The 24,037-nt window shown below is 39.8% G+C and overlaps 1 protein-coding gene across 1 annotated transcript; it reads left to right on the forward strand.

Annotated features, from left to right (window-relative positions):
* Window positions 1-244: 244 nt before the first annotated feature.
* On the forward strand, window positions 245-18,102 carry SGCB (sarcoglycan beta). Its single transcript, XM_038400377.2, has 6 exons — window positions 245-883; window positions 8,603-8,812; window positions 10,080-10,265; window positions 10,396-10,587; window positions 12,579-12,710; window positions 13,380-18,102. The coding sequence occupies exons 1-6, from the start codon at window positions 536-538 to the stop codon at window positions 13,578-13,580; spliced, it is 1,269 nt and encodes a 422-aa protein (XP_038256305.1). The 5' UTR covers window positions 245-535; the 3' UTR covers window positions 13,581-18,102.
* Window positions 18,103-24,037: the final 5,935 nt, after the last annotated feature.

Genomic DNA, 24,037 nt, shown 5'->3' on the forward strand with positions numbered 1-24,037 from the left:
CGGGCGAGCCAGGCATCGTGGCCATTAAGTTTCCCAAGGGAGAAAGAGTGGGAATGATAACAATTACATTTTTTTTTTTTTGAGAAAGAACAGTATCTAACTAAGTAACCTAGACGTACAAAACTACAACTAACCTAAATATTTCCATAGAGAGAAAAAACAAAGAGGCAGCTCTGCCACTGAGCTCCGTCTACAGCCGAGGACGGTCGCGAAGGAACCCAACAGGTCAGGTCGCGCTGGCGCTGCATGAGGCACCAGTGGCATGGCCAGATCACTACTGCGCAGGCAGGCAGGCCCCAACTGAGCACTGCCACAGAAAATCTCCCATCTGCAGGGCAGGGGACGCACGGAGGCCGGCTGTGGACCCTGCCCACCGACACCACAGGGACTCTACTCCAAGAAACATCATTATCTTCAGGTTCCTCGTGAGAAACTGAGGCTCAAAGAGGGAAAGTGACCCAGTGTCTGTGGCAGACCAGGAACTTGGCCCAGCCTTCCTGACTCCCAAGCTCCACAAGGCCTCCAGCACAAGCTCATGCGGCTTCCCTGCCACTGGCCCGGGGCCTGCATCTCGGGGCGCCAGGGTGCGTGTCAGACGCATCCCCACACGCTCGCCGCCAGGCTGAGGCTGCGCTGGGCCGGGGTCACGCCGAGCGGGGCTGTTCTGGGAGTCCCAGGGGAGCGGCAGGGTGAATTCCCGCCCTGCCCCCTAGAGTTCAGGCCGGACGTGAGCAGCGCGAGGTGCCCCGCTCGGCGGCAGGGGCCGAGCCCAGGACAGGGAGCGGCGACAGGCGGCCGGCGCGGCGCTAGTCTCCCCCGCCTGGGCGGGACAACCACAGAAGAGCGGCGGGAGAGGAAGATGGCGGCGGCCGCCTCAGAGCAGGTCTGTGCCCGCTCGCCACACGGCGGGACGCGCGGGGAGCGGCCGCCTCCCTCGCCATGGACGGAACAGCCCCAGCGGCGCCCGGGCCCCAGGGAAAGCGGCCGCGGACCAGCCCCTCCCAGGCGGCTGTGCCGGCACCGCCCCCAGCCGCGGCTCCTTAGGGGCCCGAGCTCTCAGCCCGGCCGTGTGAACCGGCGGGGACACTCCCCCGCAGGCAGCCGGCCCCACGGCCCGCAGGGGAGCGCCCGCCCCAGGCCGGACTCCCGCCAGCCCCTCCTCTGCCCGCGGGCGCTGGGAGCCCCGCCGCGTTCCGGGCGCCGGCGCTGGGCGAGGAGCGACCGCCCGTGGCCACGCTCTGCGCCGGGCCGCCTGAACGGGCCGTGGGGGGCGAAACCCGCCTGCACGCTGCTCTCCCCTCCCCCAGGGCTGGGCTCACGAAAACCTGCTCTTCCCTGCTGGGGGGAGGGGGGAGCTAATGAGAGCCTAGACCGTTGTGTGTATTTACAGTTGCTGCCCTTGGCATTTGGTGCATGGGTGGTGGCGAGATTGTGTTTTGGGGGGGGGGGGAGGGGGTGTTTTTCTTTGCACATTGATTTTCTGTTACTCAAGTCGTAAAATCAAACAAAAATTCATAGGGCCTGATTTACGCTGAATTTCATTGCAAGCAAACCCTTTCACAGTTGCCTCTTGCTTTCAAGGTGATCTGAAAATGTTTTAGAGCGGGGAGGGTGGGTGAGGTAAAATCTTTTTCGGGACCATCTTCCTGTTGATGGAAGGGACAAGTTTGCCTTTCAGCCTGGAAAACCACGACCGACCTCTCAGATCCTGGGATCCGTAGGGTTACAACAGAAACAAACTTGCCATATCGGGGGGTTTCGTTAAAAGCCCAAGCTTCTGGAGTCCTCTGATTCCTTCAGCATCTCAGCTTTTTTTCTTTTTAAACTAAATTTCTAGTCCTTATGGTTTCAGAGAATAGCTTGGAAACCTGAACTCAGAAGACAAATAAAATAATGAAATGAAAAAATGATTGGCTTAAAAATCATTAGATTTTTTTAAATGTCATGATTTTACGGGGCCTGATTCTTTTGAATGCTTGCAGTTGGCAACAGTGTTTTGGTTTTTTTAAATGGTATTTTTGCTTCTTTATTATGTGTAAAGGCCTGGAAGGTTTTTGAACACTTTCCCCGCACCTCCTTGTTTAAATACATCTAAAAAATATTAGAGATACAAGATTTATTATAAAGGAACTCCAGTTTGTAATTAGATATTCTTCAAAGGACTACACATTTTTAATTTCTATTTTTAATTGATCTTGATTCTTTGAAAAGTTTTGATTATCATTGTGCAAGCTGTATTACTGAATTTTCTAAGGCCCCCCATCTACTTGCACAGGCAAGACCAATTAAAAGTGTAGTGAAAGAACTACATTTTTGTATCAAGCTTCTCACGTTACATTTGTTTGAAAAATTAAGGATGACCATTCACAATGTGTGCAGCCAAGAAAAACAATTCATAGATTCATAGATACTAAGGTCAGAAGGGACCATTCTGATCATCTAGTCCGACCTCCTGCACAGCGCAGGCCACAGAATCTCACCCACCCACTCCTATGAAAAACCTCACCCATGTCTGAGCTATTGAAGTCCTTAAATCATGGTTCAAAGACTTCAAAGAGCAGAGAAGCCTCCCTCAAGTCAACCATGCCCCATGCTACAGAGGAAGGCGAAAAACCTCCAGGGCCTCTCCAATCTGCCCTGGAGGAAAATTCCTTCCCGACCCCAAATATGGCAATCAGCTAAACCCTGAGAATATGGGCAAGATTCACCAGCCAGATACTACAGAAAATTCTATCCTGGGTAACTCAGATCCCATCCTTCTAATATCCCATCTCAGGGGATTGGTCCTATTTACCCTGAATATTTAAAGATCAATTACTTACCAAAATCCCATTATCCCATCATACCATCTCCTCCATAAACTTATCAAGTAGGATCTTAAAACCAGATAGATCTTTTGCCCCCACTGCTTCCCTTGGAAGGCTATTCCAAAACTTCACTCCTCTGATGGTTAAAAACCTTCGTCTGATTTCAAGTCTAAATTTCCTGGTGGCCAGTTTATACCCATTTGTTCTTGTGTCCACATTGGTGCTGAGCTTAAATAATTCCTCTCCCTCTCCTATATTTATCCCTCTGATATATTTATAGAGAGCAATCATATCTCCCCTCAACCTTCTCTTAGTTAGGCTAAACAAGCCAAGCTCCTTAAGTCTCCTTTCATAAGACAAGTTTTCCATTCCTCGGATCATCCTAGTAGCCCTTCTCTGTACCTGCTCCAGTTTGAATTCATCCTTTTTAAACATGGGAGACCAGAACTGCACACAGTATTCTAGGTGAGGTCTCACCAGTGCCTTGTATAACGGTACTAAAACCTCCTTATCCCTACTGGAAATGCCTCTCCTGATGCATCCCAAAACCGCATTAGCTTTTTTCACAGCCATATCCCATTGGCAGCTCTTAGTCATCCTATGATCAACCAATACTCCAAGGTCCTTCTCCTCTTCCGTTACTTCTAATTGATGCGTCCCCAACTTATAACTAAAATTCTTGTTATTAATCCCTAAATGCATGACCTTACACTTCTCACTATTAAATTTCATCCTATTACTATTACTCCAGTTTACAAGGTCATCCAGATCCTCCTGTATAATATCCCGATCCTTCTCCGAATTGGCAATACCTCCCAGCTTTGTATCATCTGCAAACTTTATTAGCACACTCCCACTTTTTGTGCCAAGGTCAGTAATAAAAAGATTAAATAAGATTGGTCCCAAAACCGATCCCTGAGGAACTCCACTGGTAACCTCCCTCCAACCTGACAGTTCGCCTTTCAGTAGGACCCCTTGCAGTCTCCCGTTTAACCAATTCCTTATCCACCTTTTGATGTTCATATTGATCCCCATCTCCTCCAATTTAACTAATAATTCCCCATGTGGCACGGTATCAAATGCCTTACTGAAATCTAGGTAAATTAGATCCACTGCATTTCCTTTATCTAAAAAATCTGTTACTTTATCAAAAAAGGAGATTAGGTTGGTTTGGCACGATCTACCTTTTGCAAAACCATGTTGTATTTTGTCCCATTTACCATTGACTTCAATGTCCTTAACTAATTTCCCCTTCAAAATTTTTTCCAGGACCTTGCATACTACAGTCAAACTAACTGGCCTGTAGTTACCCGGATCACTTTTTTTCCTTTCTTAAAAATAGGAACTGTATTAGCAATTCTCCAATCATTCGGTACAACTCCTGAGTTTACAGATTCATTAAAAATTCTTGCTAATGGGCTTGCAATTTCATGTGCCAATTCCTTTAATATTCTTGGATGAAGATTATCGGGGCCCCCCGATTTAGTCCCATTAAGCTGTTTCAGTTTCGCTTCTACCTCAGATATGGTAATATCTACCTCTATATCCTCCTTCCCATTTGTCATGCTACCATTATCCCCAAGATCCTCTTTAGCCTTATTAAAGACTGAGGCAAAGTATTTGTTTAGATATTGGGCCATGGCTAGATTATCTTTAACCTCCACTCCATCCTCAGTGTTAAGCGGCCCCACTTCTTCCTTCTTAGTTTTCTTCTTATTTATATGGCTATAGAACCTTTTACTATTGGTTTTAATTCCCTTTGCAAGGTCCAACTCTACTCGACTTTTAGCCTCTCTCACTTTATCCCTACATGTTCTGACCTCAATTAGGTAGCTTTCCTTGCTGATCCCTCCCATCTTCCACTCCCTGTATGCTTTCTGCTTCTTCTTAATCACCTCTCTAAGATGCTTGCTCATCCAGCTTGGTCTACAACTCCTTCCTATGAATTTTTTCCCCTTTCTTGGGATACAGGCTTCCGATAGCTTCTGCAGTTTTGATTTAAAGTAATCCCAGGCCTCCTCTACCTTTAGATCCACAAGTTCTTCAGTCCAATCCACTTCCCTAACTAATTTCCTTAATTTTTGAAAGTCAGCCCTTTTGAAATCAAAAACCCTAATTGCAGATTTATTTTTGTTAATCCTTCCATTTAGTTTGAACTGAATTAGCTCATGATCACTTGAGCCAAGATTGTCCCCTACAACCATTTCTTCTATGAGGTCCTCACTACTCACCAAAATTAAATCTAAAATGGCATCCCCTCTAGTCGGTTCAGCAACTACTTGATGAAGGAATCCATCAGCTATCGCATCTAGGAAAATCTGAGCCCTATTATTATTACTAGCACTGGTCCTCCAGTCTATATCTGGGAAGTTAAAGTCTCCCATGATCATGCAGTTTCCGTTAGTATTTACTTTATTAAAGACATTAAAAAGGGCTCTATCCATATCCTAGTTAGATCCCGGAGGTCTATAGCACACCCCACGCACTATCGTAGGAGAGGCTTTACTAGTTTTCTTCCCCAATGTAATTTTTGCCCAGACGGATTCTGTCTTATCCATTGCATCGCTTCTTATTTCTTTACATTCTACCTCATCATTGATATACAATGCTACTCCACCACCTTTACCTTTGTTTCTGTCTTTCCTAAACAGCACATACCCTTCAATACCTGTAGTCCAGTCATGACTACTATTCCACCATGTTTCTGTTATCCCTATAATATCTGGTTTCACTTCCTGCACCAGTAGCTCTAGTTCCTCCATTTTGTTACCTAGACTCCTCGCATTGGTGTACAAACATCTTAATTTTTGCTGTTTGGACTCGCTCACATTTTGTACCCTATTAGGCACAGTCATTCTACAGCCAGTATAACCTATTAGACTAGTATCCACACCGCCCTCGCTCCTTATATACATTCTCCTACCCACGGCTGTATCCTTTCTTACTTCGTCTTCTTCCCTCTCAATGCTAAAATCTGGCGTGGAGATTTTCTGGACATCTCCCATCCATCTCCCCCAATTCCTAGTTTAAAGCTCTCTTTATCAGTTGTGCCAGCCTCGATCCTAGAAGTCTATTTCCTTCCCTACGCAGATGAAGTCCATCCCAAGAGAACTGACCTCTGTCCGTGAATGCCTCCCAGTGGCCATACATCCCAAAGCCCTCCTTATAGCACCACTGCCTAAGCCATCTGTTGACAGTCATAATCTTGTCAGACCTTTGTTGCCCTTCTCTAGGAACAGGAAGGATCCCGCTAAAGATCACCTGAGCTTTGCTTTTTGCTATGCTATAATAGAACTTTGTTATATATAGTGCTAGCTGTTGGTAGGGGTAAATGACAGAAATTTAGATACTCATTAAAAATATTAAAATAATCTTCATGCATCTGAAGTGGGTATTCACCCACAAAAGCTTATGCTCCAATACATCTATTAGTCTATAAGGTGCCACAGGACTCTTTGCCGCTTTCATTACAAATGTACATTGGAATACAGATTCACCTATAGGAACAGTGTCTGTATATTTATGTAATAGGAAAAAGCGGTTTTCCCATTCACATAGTCCAAATTTTGTTAATAAAATGTACATTTGTTGTAACATCTCAACATAGGAGTAAATGTCTCTTTCAGTCTCACAGTTGATAAATCAGTATACAGCTGTGTAGTTTATTGTAAATAGAATTGTGATCATATGCTTCATTTTATTTAATTTGTACGAGTGTGACAGTTTGTTGACAGTGTTTAAATATGACTTAGGCTAAGTTTTCAGTCTAGTTATCTGAATTCTCGCTCGGAGTAATGGAGGCTAAAATGATCAAAGGAGTGTCATCATCTGTCTCTGAGAGGTAAAGGGGATGAGGGAGGGGAGAGAGACATACCCTCATAGTTCATCATCCATGGTAGTAACATTAGATGTGGCCTGAAGAGAGAAAGGAGTCACACTGTGCCCAGTCTTTCAACATTATTCTTGGGAAAATTTTGCGCCACTGCGCAATGCAGAATTTTGCAGCAATAAACATTGTGCATGCAGAATTTCCTTTCCCCCACAGAAATGCGCTGGACCCAGCAGGGCTCAGCTCGCACATAGAAGACACTGCTGGAGGGAGGGAGAGGGAGCTGGAGGGTTCCTGGCATCTGCAGTTCCCAGCACGCTCTGAGGAAAGGAGACAGTGGCGTGCAGGAAACTCCATGCAATCCTGGGATCAAGCTGTTTCTCCCTCTGGATCTCTGGACTCTGGGGCAGAGGGGGGGCAAGTGTCTGGGCTGGAGGGGAGTGGGCATGGCTGGGCTCTGGGGGGGGGAGAGGTGTGGGTATCTGGGCAAGGGGGAGGCCAACGACTGGGCTCGAGGGGGAGAGGGTGCGGGTAACTGGGCTGGGGGTCTCCATGACTGGGCTCTGGAGGGGAGAGGGTGTGGATGTATTGGCTGAGGGCACTGTGGCTGGGCTCTGGGGAGGAGGGGTTGTGAGCATCTGACCTCCCCCCGCAGCTGGGCTCTGGAGGGGGATGAGGAGGGGGGCAGAGAAACAGGAACAGGGTTGTCATAGGGGTTTCTTTAACTCTCTATTCCTGGGGGAATTTGTGTGTGTGTGTGTGTATCTGTAGTGTTACAGACATACTTGCTGACAAGTATTTTGAAATAAATTACCAAAATAATTGCAAATGGTGTGATTAAGTAGTTTTATTATGACAAAATTTGCAGAATTTTAAAATATTGTGTGCAGAATTTTTATATTTTTGGCACAGAATGCCCCCAGGAGTAAAACATTTATTATGTTTAAGTTAGACTCGCATGTGAGTAAAATTGATCTGCAGAATGTTTGCAGGATTAGACCTCAAAATAGCATCTTGCTGTATTGAAAGAGAAGAAAAATAGGGAGAAAGAACAAGGTACTATAAGGTTTTGTACAAAGCTCTAAAAATGTGGGAGTCTTATAACCCTTTCACTTTCTATCCCTGAGAATACTTTACATGAAAGTATTCCCTACCTGTTAATTTGCCCTCCAGTAATATCAATGAAAGTGATACTGTCACCTTGAGATCTAGTCAGTTCAAAACAATAAGTTAAAACTATTTTTAGTTATACATGCCCACGAGTTTCCCTACAATTTTTTTGTGGTTTTACGATGTTTTTTCTCTTCCCTTTTCCTGAAGAGAGAGACCCCCAGAAACAGAGAAAAATGACTTTGTACAAATTGCTGTCAAATGCACACAATAAAACTCCTGAAAGATTTGTTTTTGTGTTCTTTCAGTGAGAGCAATCTTATTTGTTACCTAAAATTAGTAAACAAGTAGTATGATTTTTTTCAATTTATGGTGTCCCTTTAAATGTTTTATTTTTGGATTTCTGTCTTAGGGACAACCAGTGAGATAACTTTATGGCTTGTACCATTTCTCTTTTCTACATTCTTAAGTAAACCCACTGAGAGACTCACACTGTAGTTCACAAGGAATTAAAAAATAAATGTTTGGTTGCCTGTTAGGTTAAATAATCCAGTTAGATATAAGGAGCACATCTTGTATCAATCCCAAAATGTAAATACATAATGAAATTCTTTACAACTGAAATTTAATTAGTTACTGCAACACCATCATTGATTTATAGATAGTTATTTAAAAAAAATTGAGAAATTCTTTATAATTGGTTTTAAAGTGCCTCTGTATTGGTGTTACTTAAAAATAGATAAACTAAACATTGGGATAGCAGACAAATATTCCACTGGTTCAAACTCTTACTTTTGTTATAAATTTTGATTACCTGTAAAATAACCATTTACCCATGCTTTGTGTCATGCTGTAGCAAAGTTCTAATGGCCCTGTGAAGAAGTCTATGCGTGAGAAGGCTGTGGAGCGGAGAAACATTAATAAAGAACACAACAGTAACTTTAAGGCTGGATATATCCCAATTGATGAAGACCGTCTTCATAAAACAGGCTTACGGGGCAGGAAAGGCAACTTGGCTATTTGTGTGATTGTTCTCCTTTTTATTTTGGCTGTCATCAATTTGATTGTAAGTATAACACTTAGGCTGCAAGTGATGTTTGGGCATGCTTGGTTTATTTTTTATTGAGTATTTACTAAATAAATATAAACCATCTCCAGCATAGATCAGAATACTTTGGAAAGCACAATCTTAAAGTGTATTAAGGGGGATTACTTTAATTTTTTCCCTACATTTCCTGCTTATTTTTAGTCTCTAAAAGATTATTTCAAAGTGTTTTATTGTGGGGTTTTTATTAGCAAGAAGTCCCCAATTTTTTTTCCTTGTCTTTTTCTTAGTATGACTAATCAGACCAATGATTTTTTCCTCAATTTCTTCCCAAAGTTGTTATTAAAAATAGCATCGTAACATTGCAAGATGTTCTACCGAGATTTAAAAGACAGTTCCTTCCATGAAGAGCTTAAACACTAAATCTTATATTTACATTCTCTCATCTAAGAGGCCATGTGTATCACTACGACAACCAAGCCTATGCCCCTAATATTAATCAGGAACAGGAATCTTCTGATTATTCCCACACCCAGAGCTGTACATGACAAACAATGCAAATTATTACCAGTGCAACATTCAATACAATTATTTTTAATTAATGTATGCAATGAAGTGCTCTCAACCCATCAAATCACAGGAATGTTATATAATTACTAGCTGAACTGTATATTAGTTTTCAGAATTCATCCTATACAATCTGCATTCTGATTTGCTACTGCAATTCACTTGTTTAATACCCACTTTTGCTTCTCATCTCCTCATAGTTAGGCATTTCAGTATACCATCAACACTGAAGGGTCCTTTCTTTTAACTCAAGATTGACTGTGTCCTGGGTTAACAGACACCTTTCCCGTTGAGTTTATTTAGCTTAGGATACAGCCAATACCTCAAACAGGAAGATGTCTCAAGTGATCATCCACATTACTTAATTTCAGAATATTCAAGTGCAGGGAGAATGTAGGTTTTTATAATATTTTAGAAACTATTTTAGATCATATTTGAGATGGTTTAAAAATAACCATATATTGTGATTAACTGCATTTCTGTGTTTTCAATGGAAAGAAAGCATAAACATAGTAAAGGAAAATAGTTTCTTTAAAACAAACTTTCTTTCACACATCCATTGTAAAAATCTCTAGCACTTAAATCATTTGTATGCTTGTGGTTATTTCAAATGTAATAACTAATTAAACACTCCTTTTAAAAAAAGTATTTTGATCACTCTGTTTTCCTGCATCTGTAGTGTTAAAATAAATATGAAACTATGCTTGTGTTACTGTTTTAGATCACACTTGTCATCTGGGCTGTGATTCGTATTGGGCCCAATGGTTGTGACAGCATGGAGTTTCATGAGAGCGGCTTACTGCGATTTAAACAAGTATCCGACATGGGAGTTATACATCCATTATATAAAAGTACCGTAGGAGGCAGGCGTAATGAAGATTTGGTTATCACTGGAAATAACCAGCCTGTAAGTTGCATCATGAGCTGAACATATATGGTAAACAATATGGGGGAATTGCATTATTATTATTAATCATAACTATAGTAGAAATGTTTTTGTCATGTTTTAAAATAATTTTAATGATTTGTTTCTGCAGATTGTATTTCAGCAAGGAACAACAAAACTTAGTGTTGAAAAGGACAAAACCTCCATTACCAGTGATATTGGTATGGAATTTATTGACCCAAGGACACAGAATACTTTGTTCAGCACAGACTATGAGACTCATGAGTTTCATTTGCCAAATGGAGTGAAAATTTTGAATGTACAGAAGGCATCTACGGAGAGGGTATGAACTATTTTAATAGCTCATTTTTTTTATATATAAAGGCTAATTATGGAATTGTTCATAATTGCAAAGTAGGAATGCAGTTTGTGTTGTGACTTGGCCATATTCAAGTAAATACAGAAGTATAACCAAAAAAGTATTTTGACATGAAGTAACTGTTGCAAAATGTAAACAGTAAAATCCTGAAAAAAAGTCATAATAACTGTGTTCTTTTTGTTGTACACTGTTGCAAGTAAGAGAATAAGTTAAGATAAAATAAAATGCTTTAACTAACCATCCTAACATATCAGGACCAGAATACTCAAATTTATTTTTCTGTTTGCCATTGGAGTTTTCCTGTTTGTTCATGCGCCAGCATTATTGATTTTTACAGCTAACTGGTCCGGAAATAGCTTGTTGTATAATTATTACTGTTCAGAGGTTGTGGAGAATTCACATTTTTTTTTTAAAAACTCAGTTCTTTAAAAATACCACACACACACGAGTGCACACAACACATAACTTGTGCCTATTGCTTTCTTTTACTTGGCAATATATTTGTAATAATCAGATGACATTATCCAGCACATTATAACAATTTTTTATGTGCAGTTAAACTGAAAAGTGAACAACAATGGCATTGCAGGGTTCCATGTTTGTCAGTTTGACTTCCAGATCAAATGTGCCCCATTTATTAGTAAAAAAGATGTTTTCCAGCTGCCAGCATTACAAATTCAACATGGGATCTGAAAATCAAGCTCTGAGGTTTCTTTCTTCCACATCACCATCTGTAATAAAGATTCTTCAGGCCACATTAAGACCTTAGGGCATGGCTACACTGGAAACTTCAAAGTGCTGTCGCGGGAGCACTCCCATGGCAGCACTTTGACGTGCGAGTGTGGTTGCACGCGAGCACTGGGGGAGCGCTCTCCCAACTCTCCTAGTAATCTGTCTCCACGAGGGGATTAGCTCCGAGTGCTGGAAGTGCAGCTCCCAGCGCTCAGAGCCTGTTTACACTAGCGCTTTAAAGCGCTCTGACTTGCTGCACTCACGGGGGTGATTTTTCACACCCCTGAGCCAGCAAGTTAGAGTGCTATAAAATGTAAGTGTAGCCAAGCCCTTAGTCACAACTATACAACACCATTGCCTTCAATAGGTTTACACAGGTAACTGGCTGTGTACTTAGAATTTAGTGAACAATTCTGTTGATGACATACAAGAAGGAATAGAATCCAACTCACTCTCTCAGTGATGTTTACTCTGCAGAACTAATAGGAATAAAAAGTAAACTTATTTTTGTACCTAAGTAAACAGATTTAACTTTGAATACACACAAGGAGCAGATCTGATGCGTAAGGAGGAATCATTTTTATATAATCACTTTTCAGAATAAGAGACTTATAAGGTAGGTTAAATTTGGCACCTAAACTACTTATATGTTCCTCTAAATTCTCTAGCACAGCAATTCCCAAACTTGGTTCATGGCTTGTTAAGGGTAAGCCTCTGGCAGGCTGCAAGACGCTTTGTTTACCAGAGCATCCGCAGGTATGGTTGCGAGCAGCCGTACCTGCGGACGCTCTGGTAAACAAAGAGTCTTGTGGCCCACCAGGGGCTTATTCTGAACAAGCTGCGAACCAAGTTTGGGAACCTCTACTCTAGCATTAATGTTTGAAATTCTTACTGTACTTAATCCTAACCAAATGATATGGAAATGTAAGTCAGCTGACAGTCTAGATAGTTAAACTTTTTACTGTGACACAGAAATTTTCCAAGATAGGTAATCCTTGTTTCTAGACATGACTCATTGTTCAGAGCAGTAAAAAACTGTAGAAACTTTAAAGGCATAGGGAGAGGGATATGCAACATGCATTGGCTGTGTTATATTCAAATTTTTAGCAGTGTGGCTATTATTTAGGGAACTAATTTAACAAAACTAAAGACAAGCAAAAATGGAACTTTTAAAACTGTATTTATCATTATTTCATTCTTCTTGCATATTTTTTCCTTTTAAGATTACCAGCAATGCTACCAGTGACCTAAATATAAAGGTTGACGGACGTGCCATTGTTTGTGGAAATGAAGGCGTTTTCATCATGGGCAAAACCATTGAGTTTCGCATGCATGGTGATATGGAACTAAAAGCAGTAAGTATTTTAAATTGACAAAATTATTTCTAATAGCTCCATGTTAAAAACCAAGAAGAAGAAAAATTAGGCTCTCTCATTTTTTTGGATGGAATCAAATCTGTAAGTTCAGTATAAAAATATAGTTTAGTAGCAGTTCAATTAATTTGTAGCATTATAAAAGCAAATGTAATAATTTAATCATCTTTTGAAATAGTGACTTAAAAACTTTGAGTTAGTAATTATTTCATACTGTATGCTTTTTGATGTTATGTTAATGATGTGGACAGTCTGAAGTGGGGAAGAGGTTAAATGGAAAAATAGTAGATTTTAGAAGATTGATGTTTAAAGTCTGGTTTGTTCTGGTTCACAAGTGAAGATAAGCTTGGTGGGCTCATTGTATTGTGCATCACACATCTAACTACCACAAAATGAGTAGTGTGCTCAGTATTGGCCTATGAGTGGAATAGCAAGGCATGCTGCGGATCAGAACTGTATGAGCACTACATTCACTCATGATTTTTTTTAAATAAAGTTCTTATGCAAAGACTTAAAATGTAAACAAAATTAATAAACTTTCTATTATTATCTTTAGGGTAGCTTTGAAAATAAGCGATTGGTTTACATTCTTTTGGAAATAAATATCCTACTTCTGTTAAGTGATAAATTGCATAATTATTCTTTTATTAGGAAAACAGCATTATCTTAAATGGAACTGTGATGCTCAGCACATCTCGACTTCCAAGTTCTTATGGGGAAACGTTTAATAATGTTGACTGGCTGCGCTATAAGCTCTGTATGTGTTCAGATGGAACTCTATTCCGAGTTGAAGTGAAGACCCGCAACATGGGTTGTCAAACCTCAGTCAACCCTTGTGGAACCACACACTAAATGCAAAGTACTGGGACAAGAGCAGTCATGAGGAGAGTTCATTTACGTTTTTACATTTGTGTGTATAAAACAATTGCATGCCAATTATTTCTGTTTACACAACAGTTTATTATAATATTTATTACTAACATTTTTAGCACAGCAATATTATGTCTGTTGCATAATTTCAGTATTTACCATAATAATGGGTCTGATTTAGCAAGATACTTAAGCACATGCTTCAACATACACACTTGATCAAGTCCCTTGCAGAATTGAGGCCAGTAAGAGAGATTTACTGGGGGATTGATCCTACACGATGCTGAGCACCTCCTGCAAAGAGTCCTCAACTCCTTGCCTCTGAAGTGCTGTTTTACTTCCTCTCACCTCAGAACTCTGAGAAGTTGCTGGAATCTGCATGGAGTGAGGTGTAGAGTTGGGAGGATGCACATTGTTCCACCGTGGGCTCTGCAGAGATTCCTTGGAAAAAGCAATACAGTTTGCAGCTCTGTTACTTGTTCCACAGAGCCTCTTTTTCGTTGCGCAAATCATTCTTTAAGAAGCGGACTTTGGGGTAACTGTGGTAAGAAGGAGGCGCTGGCAGCATGGCTTCATTGGAGCCATGCTTTGTGGCAGTAACAGGAAACCAACCACAAAGGAACAATTGGGAAGGATCTTTCCAGTTCGTTAGAGATAAACCCTACAGGAAGGGGCCAAAAGGCAATCTAGCTTCTTTTATATAGATGTGTTATATGCTGATTTTCAGCCCACCTTCAACCAGACCTTCATTTTTGCACCAGTAATTATTTAGAGTGCAGTAAAGGTCAGTCATCTAAATAACTGCTTTGTAGAGACAATCTGTACCTGACATCCAAGTAACCTTTTCTCCATCTCCAAATAGCCATACTTACACTTTGGATGCAAAACAGAAGCTAGCTTTCAAAACTATAGCCCTGTAAATGCAGTGAAATCTTTATTCAAATAGCTTCAGTTTTTATTTGCAGTTGATGAATATTGACTGTTGGAATATTAATATGAACTCTTGACAATTTTCGTTTGATTATTTTCAATTAATTAGAGAAAAGCATATGCTGACTTATTTGATCCTGAAGAAGACATTAAGAAAAATCTGTGCCCAACATTTTAGGCAGAAGTGGGACAGTCAGTTATTGTACTGTATCTGACTTGATAGTTAGAAGCTTGTCTTCCACTTTGAAAACCCATTTTTTATTTTTTGGAGGGTAGCAAAGCAGCATGTATTCAAATCCATGATCATGTAGTAAATATAAAATTAATACAGAAAGCTGAACAATAGCTATTCACATAGACAGAAACAAAAGTAACAAATTCTTAATAGGAATCAAAGGATAATAGATTTTCTGGCTTCAGAGCACACCTGTAATTTGGCTCAGTGAAAATGGCAGCAGTTGCCCAACTGTTAAGTTACGCATTTTTTTTTTCTTTAGGAGAATAAGTTGCTTCTTTGTAAGGATGTGCCATACTTTATTCAACCAGAAGCTTAGAGAAGAAATTGGGAATTAAGCTTTTAGGAAGCAATAGAAAGCCATTAAGTAACTATAAAAAAAAAATTGTGGATGGAATCAACTCTGCTACTGGGAATAGTAGTATCAATAGCAGGCCAGTGGATGTAGATGTATTGGAAAATCCCATATCATACTAGCTTGCATTTTGACCATTTCCCAAAACATTTATATGATATGCAATCCTATCATATGTGAATGAAAGAGCCTACAGCAGAATCCTATTTAATTTCCAATTGCTTCTGCTGTGCGTTTTGATGTCTTGTTTTTTAAAAAAATAAAAATTCTCTAGATTCAGAATTATCATGGAAATACATTTCCATACATCAACATTAGTTTACAGTTATTGTTTCAGCAGAATTATTCATTTTTTTCATGTTTGAAATATTTAGTTGGCAATACTGAAATTTGGAATTTATCAGAAGTATTTCTTAGACTCCCAGCATTATAGTATCTAAGCACCAGCCTAGTTATGCTACATTTTTTAATTATATATGGTATTTATAATATATTTTATTTCTGTTGCTGAAATGCAGTGTTTCAAAGGTGTATTGATATTATCTTTCCTCTACTATATTAGGGGAACACACTTTTTTCTTGGGTACCTTAATAAAAAATATTCTATGGTATTCTACAGATGACGATTCAAAACACTGTAATAACACTATTGTAGGCCATAGTGATTGAGACCATTACTTTTATAAATTAAAAAAAAAAAAGTGTAGCTATTTACAATGACTAGAAATATAATAAATTTGTGACTAAATAAACTGGTATTTAAATTTGAAATTGAGCAGATGTTCTGTAGTTATAAATGTGACAGTAATCTAGGTCCCAATTCTGCATTGTATGGAAGCATCTGACTAAATTTTACATAATGAGAATTAATACATGCTTAAAAATTAATGCAAGTTCTTACATATCGTGATGAATTGGGGTCTTAATGAAACCTTTGCACTTTGAGAATAATGGCAGCTTTTATTAAAACCCTCTTAACTGTCTTTGGAGAGAGAATCATGTATTCCAAGGTAAAAAATAAACTTGCTAATTATAAGGCTTTTATACTTGTTATCTTAGAGACTAACAAATTTATTTGGGCATAAGCTTTTGTGGGATATAACCCACTTCATCAGATGCATGGAGTGGAAAATACAGTAAGCAGGTATAAATATACAGCACAAGAAAAGATGGGAGTAGCCTTACCAAGTGGGGGATCAGTGCTAATGAGGCCAATTCAATTAGGGTAGAAGTGGCCCATTCCCAACAGTGGACAAGAAGGGGTGAATAGCAACAGAGGGAAACCTCTCCAGCGCATCATCAAGGATCTACAACCTATCCTGAAGGACAATCCCTCACTCTCACAGACCTTGGGAGACAGGCCAGTCCTCGCTTACAGACAGCTCCCACAAAAGCTTATGCCCAAATAAATTTGTTAGTCTCTAAGGTGCCACAAGGACTCCTTGTTGTTTTTACTGATACAGACTAACACAGCTACCCCTCTGATGCTCGTTACCATTAGTTAAAAATAGTGTTGCTTTCTGTTAGCCACTAGTGGTCTTAATAATGAAGGCCATGTAAGTGATTTCCTGTGAATGGTTATTAACAGGCAGTACTAGTACTAGAAATTTCTAGTACTAATGGGTATACAAATGTTACATATTAACTTCCCCACTGAATGTGGTACTTATGAATAGATAAGTAAGATCTAATCTAGTTTTATTGGCTGACAGTATGCAAAGGTGTGGTAGGCACATCACAAAAGACAGTCACAGTCCTAGGCTGGGCCCTGGTGATGTCAGTGGGACTCTGCACGAATGCGGGAGTGTACACATATGGAGCTGATTGCAGGATTGGGGCCTTAGTTTAGACATGATGCAACAACTGAGTGTGTCAAACAGGAGGGAGGAGGTGGTATTAGGATGAATGATGGCAACAGCAAAATGATTTTTACTCAAGTGGTTTAGTTTTAAAAAAACAACAGTGAAAGTAATTGTCTTGCTCACTTTAGACATGGAATAAATGTTGATCATATTTTGCACATACGCAGCACATTTCATTCATGGAGCTTAAATTGCTTTACAGAAGTGGATATTTGTTATCCCTATTAATATTCTTTAAAATATAAATTTACCTGAAACATACAAATTCCTTAGCTATTTTAATTATTGGTATATAGAACTTGTGTTATAGCTCAACATGGCAAAGAAACAAAATGAAAAGCTTTTAGTATTTTCACCCCTTATTACTAATGGCAGATTGATACTTTGTGGGCTTCAATTTATAGAAGTTTCATTTTAAAAAGTTTTCAGCAGCATTTTCTGTCAAAGGTATAATAAAATCTGTATGGGCACATTGTCATTATATGGTTAATATTGATAACTTTGACTAATTATGTGCATGACCACATGACTGCATACAGTATCTGGATTTAGAGTTCTTCTCACTGAGGTACTAAATGCAAACTGTTTGAAAGAACTTATCTCAAAAACCTGTAATAGTGTTAAATTATGTCTTTGGATTTGTTTAAAATATCCATTTGTAATTTAAAGTTAGCAAAAATAATCCTTATTCATTTAAGGATTGATATGTATGGTGCTTGCTAATTATTTGTAAATTTTCTTAATATATTTGGTTGCCTTCCATAAACTTTACACAGTTTGAAAAAATATGGATGCAATATACACCCTGTGTTGCGCATTTAATTGCAATTTAACTTGTAACTGCATCCCTTTATATTTTCTGGATGTTTTTTGTTTAAGTCGAAGATTTCTTGTGTGCTCCTGTATTTATTTAACTACTAGATACATTTGAGATTCTAGGAATATTGAAGTACAGACTACATGCCTCTGTGTAAAATAGGGTTATGTACTTCCAAAACCTGTTGTTCTTGAAGAAAGTTATTCTCAGCATTTGTAATGATTGTTGTTTCAATATGTAAAACAGAATGTTGAGTTTTTAATCCATATGTTTTTGAAGTGAAATAAATAAATTCTAAAAATCTAGACTTTGCTTTAAAATTTTTTGGAAGTACAGTATGTACTATATTTAGTTTAAAATATGTTGTTGGTTTACTGATGATACAAGTATTTTATTAACTAAAAACATAAGAATTATTCCACATCTATGTGTCAGATTATGACTGGTAGACTTTGCTCCCTGATAAGTATATACAATAGAGGAAATTGGAGTTCAAAAGTCCCTGATGTTAGTAGTTCACAAGTTTCTGAATGGCTGCACTACGGACTGATCGTCTGTGAGAAAAGTAAGAAAATTTGAAAATAAGTTTTTAGCAACTTCAGACTAAATGCATTTTTCAAAGTAATTGTGACTCTCTTCATGAAATTGAATGTTTAATATGAACTGGCAGTGAGGTGTTTTTTCTTTACTTTAAAGAAACATGGTTAAGGTTTTTCTGATTTCTCTTTGGTCCTTAATTATTATAATTTTGAATATTTATTTTTAGATATTATGGCAAATCCTTAAATGAAGGTCATAATTGTGGTCCTTTGCCTGAATTTTACCGGATTGTCAGAGACCAAATCGCAGAAGACTGGTGTTAGTATCTATTACAGTTCTGACTGCTGGTGGAATGGGAAGTTCTTGATGAATTGTTCTTTCACTGGAAAATCTACTATCCCCACAGATATATCACAAACAGTAACAATTGTTGATTTAAGTTATAGTAATATTACTATCTTGCTGTGGTCTAACTGGAGAGATGAAAAATGGAATATTAAATACCTGAATCTTAGTAATAACCTGATTTCTGAGCTATCTTTAAATAGCTTTAGAAATTTACCACTTTTGGAAACTCTTAATCTCAATGGTAATACCATCCATTATGTCAAACTGGATATACATAAACATGCACACTGGACTGATAAACACAGAAAAGTTCATACTTACGATCTCCTTCCTTCTTTAAAAGTCTTGTCCATTGAGAGAAATAATCTTACTGCAATTCCAAGAGGTGAGTAGTACCTAAGAGAGTTGACTTCAAATATATAATTTTATAGATTGTTTTAATTAGTTGATTGTGTTATGTAAATCTGAATCTCATTTAATTCTGTGTTACATGTAGTGGACATGAAAGATTCATCCACAAAGAGATCAGAACAAGATTTACATGCTTTTCTATGGTCCTTGTCACTGTAGTAGCTGAATGACTCAAACATTAAGGAATTTATCCTCAATACCGTGTAAGGTACAGAAGTATTATTTTCAGAGTGGTAGCTGTGTTAGTCTGTATCAGCAAAAACAACAACAAGTACTTGTAGCACCTTAGAGACTAACAAATTTATTCAAGCAATTTAGCCAAATTATTTTGTGGGCTAAAACCCACTTCATCAGATGCATGAAGTGGAAAATACAGTAGGAAGATATATATACACAGTATATAAAAGATGGAAGTTGCCTTACCAAGTGGGGGGTCAGTTCTAATGAGACAATTCAATTAAAGTGGGCTGTTATCAACATGAGGAAAAATCACTTTTGTAGTGGTAATCAGGGTGGCCCATTTCAAACAGTTGACAAGAAGGTGTGAGTAACAGTAGGGGGAAATTAGTTTTTAGTTTTTGTAGTGACCCATCCACTCCCAGTCTTTATTCAGGCCTAATTTGATGGTGTCCAGTTTGTAAATTAATTCCAGTTCTGCAATTTATCGTTGAAGACTGTTTTTGAAGTATTTCGTTGAAGAATTTGCCACTTTTAAATCTGTTATTGAGTGTCCAGGGAGGTTGAAGTGTTCTCTGACTGGTTTTTGACATCTGATTTGTGTCCATTTATTCTTTTGCATAGAGACTATCTTGTTTGGCCAATGTACATGGCAGTGGGGCATTGCTGGCACAATATATCACATTGGTAGATGTGCAGATGAACGAGCACCTGATGGTGTGGCTGATGTGGTTAGGTCCTTTGATGGTGTCCCTTGAATAGATATGTGGAAAGAGTTGGCAACAGGGTTTGCTGCAGGGCTAGGTTCCTGGGTTAGTGTTTTTGTTGTGTGGTGTGTAATTGCTGGTCAATATTTGCCTCAGGTTGGGGGTGCTGTCTGTAAGCGAGGACTGGCCTTTCTGCCAAGGTCTGTGAGAGTGAGGGATTGTCCTTCAGGATAGGTTCTAGATCCTTGATGATGCGCTGGAGAGGTTGTAATTGGGGGCTGAAGGTGATGGCTAGTGGCGTTCCGTTACTTTCTTCGTTGAGCCTGTCCTGTAGTAGGTGACTTCTGGGTACCATTCTGGCTCTGTCAATCTGTTTCTTCACTTCAGCAGGTGGGCACTGTAGTTTTAAGAAGACTTGATAGAGATCCTGTAGGTATTTGTCTCTTTCTGAGGGATTGGAGCAAATGTGATTGTATTTTAGAGCTTGGCTGTAGACAATGGATCGTGTGATGTAGTCTGGATAAAAGCTGGAGACATGTAGGTAAGTAGAATGGTCAGTAGGTTTCCGGGATAGAGTGGTGTTTATGTGACCATCGCTTATTTGCACTGTAGTGTCCAGGAAGTGGATCTCTTGTGTGGATTGGTCCAGGCTGAAGTTGATGATGGGGTGGAAATTGTTGAAATCCTGAAGGACTTCCCAGGGGTCCAGATGAAAAAGATGTCATCAATGTAGCACAAGTAGAGTAGGGGTGTTAGGGAATGAGAGCTGAGGAAGCGCTGTTTTAAGTCAGCCATAAAAATGTTGGCATACTGTGAGGCCATGCGGGTACCCATAGCAGAGCCGCTGACTTGAAGATATACATTGTCCCCAAATGTGAAATAGTTGTGGGTGAGGACAAAGTCACAAAGTTCAGCCACCAGGTTTGCTGTGACATTATCGGGGATACTGTTCCTGACTGCTTATAGTTCGTCTTTGTGTGGAATGTTGGTGTAGAGGGCTTCTGCATCTATAGTGGCTAGGATGGTGTTTTATGGAAGACACCAATGGATTGTAGTTTCCTCGGAAGTGGTGGTGTCTCGAAGAAAGCTGGAAGTGCTGGTAGCATAAGGCCTGAGGAGAGAGTCTACATAGCCAGACAATTCTGCTGTCAGGATGCCAATGCCTGTGATGATGGGGCATCCAGGATTCCCAGGTTTATGGATCTTGAATAGCAGATAGAATACCCCTGGTCGGGGTTCTACGGGTGTATCTGTGTAGATTTGTTCCTGTGCTTTTTCAGGGATCAGAGGGTAATAGCATGTAGAATGTGGTATCGGAGAGTTGCCTAGCAGCGTCTCATTCATATTCCGATCTATTCATGATGATGACAGCACCTCCTTTGTCAACCTTTTTGATTATGATGTCAGAGTTGTTTCTGAGGCTGTGGATGGTGTTGTGTTCTGCATGGCCGAGGTTATGGGGCAAGTGATGCTGCTTTTCCACAATTTCAGCCTGTGCACATCAGTGGAAGCACTCTATGTAGATGTTCAGTCTGTTGTTTCGACCTTTAGGAGGAGTTCTCACAGAATCCTTCTTTTTTGTAGCATTGGTAGGAAGGTTTCTGTGGGTTAGTGTGCTGTTCAGTGGTGTGTTGGAAATATCCCTTGAGTCAGAGACATCGAAAGTAGGATTCTAGGTTACCACAGAACTGTATCATATTCGTGTGGGTGATGGGGCAGAAGGAGAGGCCCAGAGATAGAACAGACTCTTCTGCTGGTCTAAGAGTATAGCTGGATAGATTAACAATATTGTTGTGTGGATTAAGGGAACTACTGTTGTGGCCCCTTGTGGCACGTAGGAGTTTAGATAGTTTAGTGTCCTTTTTCCTCTGTAGAGAAGCAAAGTGTGTGTTGTCAATAGCTTGTCTAGTTTTTGTAAAGTCCAGCCATGAGGAAGTTTGTGTGGAAGGTTGATTTTTTATGAGATTTCCCCATGCTGTTATTCACACCTTCTTGTCAACTGTTTGAAATGGGCCACCCTGATTGCCACTAGAAAAGTGATTTTTTTCTCCTGTTCCCCCAACTTTAATTGAATTGTCTCGTTAGCACTGACCCCCCACTTGGTAAGGCAACTCCTGTCTTTTCATGTACTGTGTATATGTATCTTCCTACTAATAACCTACAGGGTTATTTTTCCACTCCATGCATCTGATGAAGTAGGTTTTAGCTCACGAAAGCTTATGCCCAAATAAATTGGTTAGTCTCTAAGGTGCCCAAAGTACTCCTCGTTTTTATAAGAATTATTGTCCCCCATTTTATTGATAGGGAACTGAGGCAAGTTTTTGAGAAAGTTGGGAACAATATGCAAGTCTCCTGATCCCCAGTTCACTACCTTATTCACAAGAACATCAGTGGAGAAAGGTGAGGAATTTTATAATACACTACTTTAAGAGATGGAGAAAATTTTGCATGAAATAGTTCAGTAATTTCAAAGTTTCACAAATTTAAAAACAGACAAATTGTGAGAATTTTTTTCAACACAAATATTTTGCCTAACACTTAGCTGTATATTAATACAGTTCAATAAAAAGTTCAACCAAACTAGCAACTGTGGCTAGGCGGGGAAGGATTTAAGGCTCAGATACTTACTGCAGCTATATTTATTCACCGAGCACTTAAGTATGCTAGGCACCATACAGATACAAAAATAACCCCTACCCTAAAGAGCCCCCAGTTTAAATTTAAGCCAAGAGCAAGTAACTAAGAAGAATATATATATATATATATATATATATATATATATATATATATAGATTGTTGTTCATGATGCTCCTAGTGTGTTGAAGAAAAGGGAAAATTCATTTGCGTGTCTTTTGGACAGAATTTTTTTATCAGATTCACAAACTTTAGTGTCTAAGGCTATGTCTACATTTCACAACTCTTTTGGCAGAATATAGGTTACAGGTAGCTACACGCTGCTGTGAAAAGTGCACTGCGTCCATGCTGTGGTGTGTAGCTACTCATTTCAGTGAAACGCTTTGGCAGAGGCTAGGAAGCAGGGAAAGGCTTCAGCAGCTCTCCCCACCCTTCTCCCTACCCTCCACCAGAACCTTTCCCTGCTGCTAGAGCCTTTTCCCACTGCTGAGTCCCTGCAGCAGGGAAGGGCTCCAATCATGAGGAGCTATTGAAGCCTTTTCCTGATGCCTCCCCCCTGCCAGCCTTTCCAAGGAAAGACTCCAGCAGTGAGGAGGCAATAGGACACTACACTACTAAAAATACTGTAGACAGGGAGGTATGGCTTGGGCAAATCGAGAGCTGCATACAGTATGTATTCAAATATATACCCATACCCTTCAGGTATGTCTTCACTGCCTAAGTCATGCCTCAATCTACACTATTAATCACACCCCCTCCACCCCAAGGGGAGGGGCCTATCCAGGTACATACACTACAGCTGCTGAAAGAAGCATGCAGTTTAGACATAATAAATGTATGGGCTGCAGAGAAAAAGATTTACATGCATACGGAAAAGTTCCTGTACAGCAGGCTAAACAAGCCTAAAGTCATACAAATCCTTCAGCACATGAAAAAGCAACTACTCAGCAGCAAGTGTGTTAATTTTCACCCCACTATTCTGCCTTTTTATCTCCAAATAGTTCTATAGCACTCGGTAAGATATTTTGCATGGTTATCTTGTTGGACCAATCATGCTTTTCTATGAAGGCTGTAGCCACAGCTTGTGTTAGAACATGCATTGTTGAGTTTATTTACTGATTGTTTTGCTAGATAAACATAACCTTATGCTTGATAAGCTGTCATAAATGGGAGAGAGGATCTGGCTCTCTCTATCACACAGGAACACTGTTTGATGAAAATATTGGCATACAGGACGAAAACTCACTAACATACATAAATTAGATCGGGGTTTTCAAACTTCATTGCACCTCAACCCCCTTCTGACAACAAAAATCACTACATGACCCCAGGAAGGGGGACTGAAGCCCGAGCCCCATCACCCTGGGCTGTGGGGCCGAAGCCCAAAGGCTTCATCCCCCAGTGGGGGGCCTGTTTCCTGAGC

The sequence above is a fragment of the Dermochelys coriacea genome, chromosome 4 (assembly GCF_009764565.3).
Source record: "Dermochelys coriacea isolate rDerCor1 chromosome 4, rDerCor1.pri.v4, whole genome shotgun sequence".
NCBI lineage: Eukaryota > Metazoa > Chordata > Testudines > Dermochelyidae > Dermochelys > Dermochelys coriacea.

Coding starts and splice junctions, on each gene's coding strand:
- SGCB (XM_038400377.2), top strand. CDS start 536: ATGCGGCTTCCCTGCCACTGGCCCGGGGCCTGCATCTCGGGGCGCCAG. Junction 8,813..10,079: donor TGGCTGTCATCAATTTGATT/GTAAGTATAACA, acceptor TTACTGTTTTAG/ATCACACTTGTCATCTGGGC. Junction 10,588..12,578: donor AGAAGGCATCTACGGAGAGG/GTATGAACTATT, acceptor TTTCCTTTTAAG/ATTACCAGCAATGCTACCAG.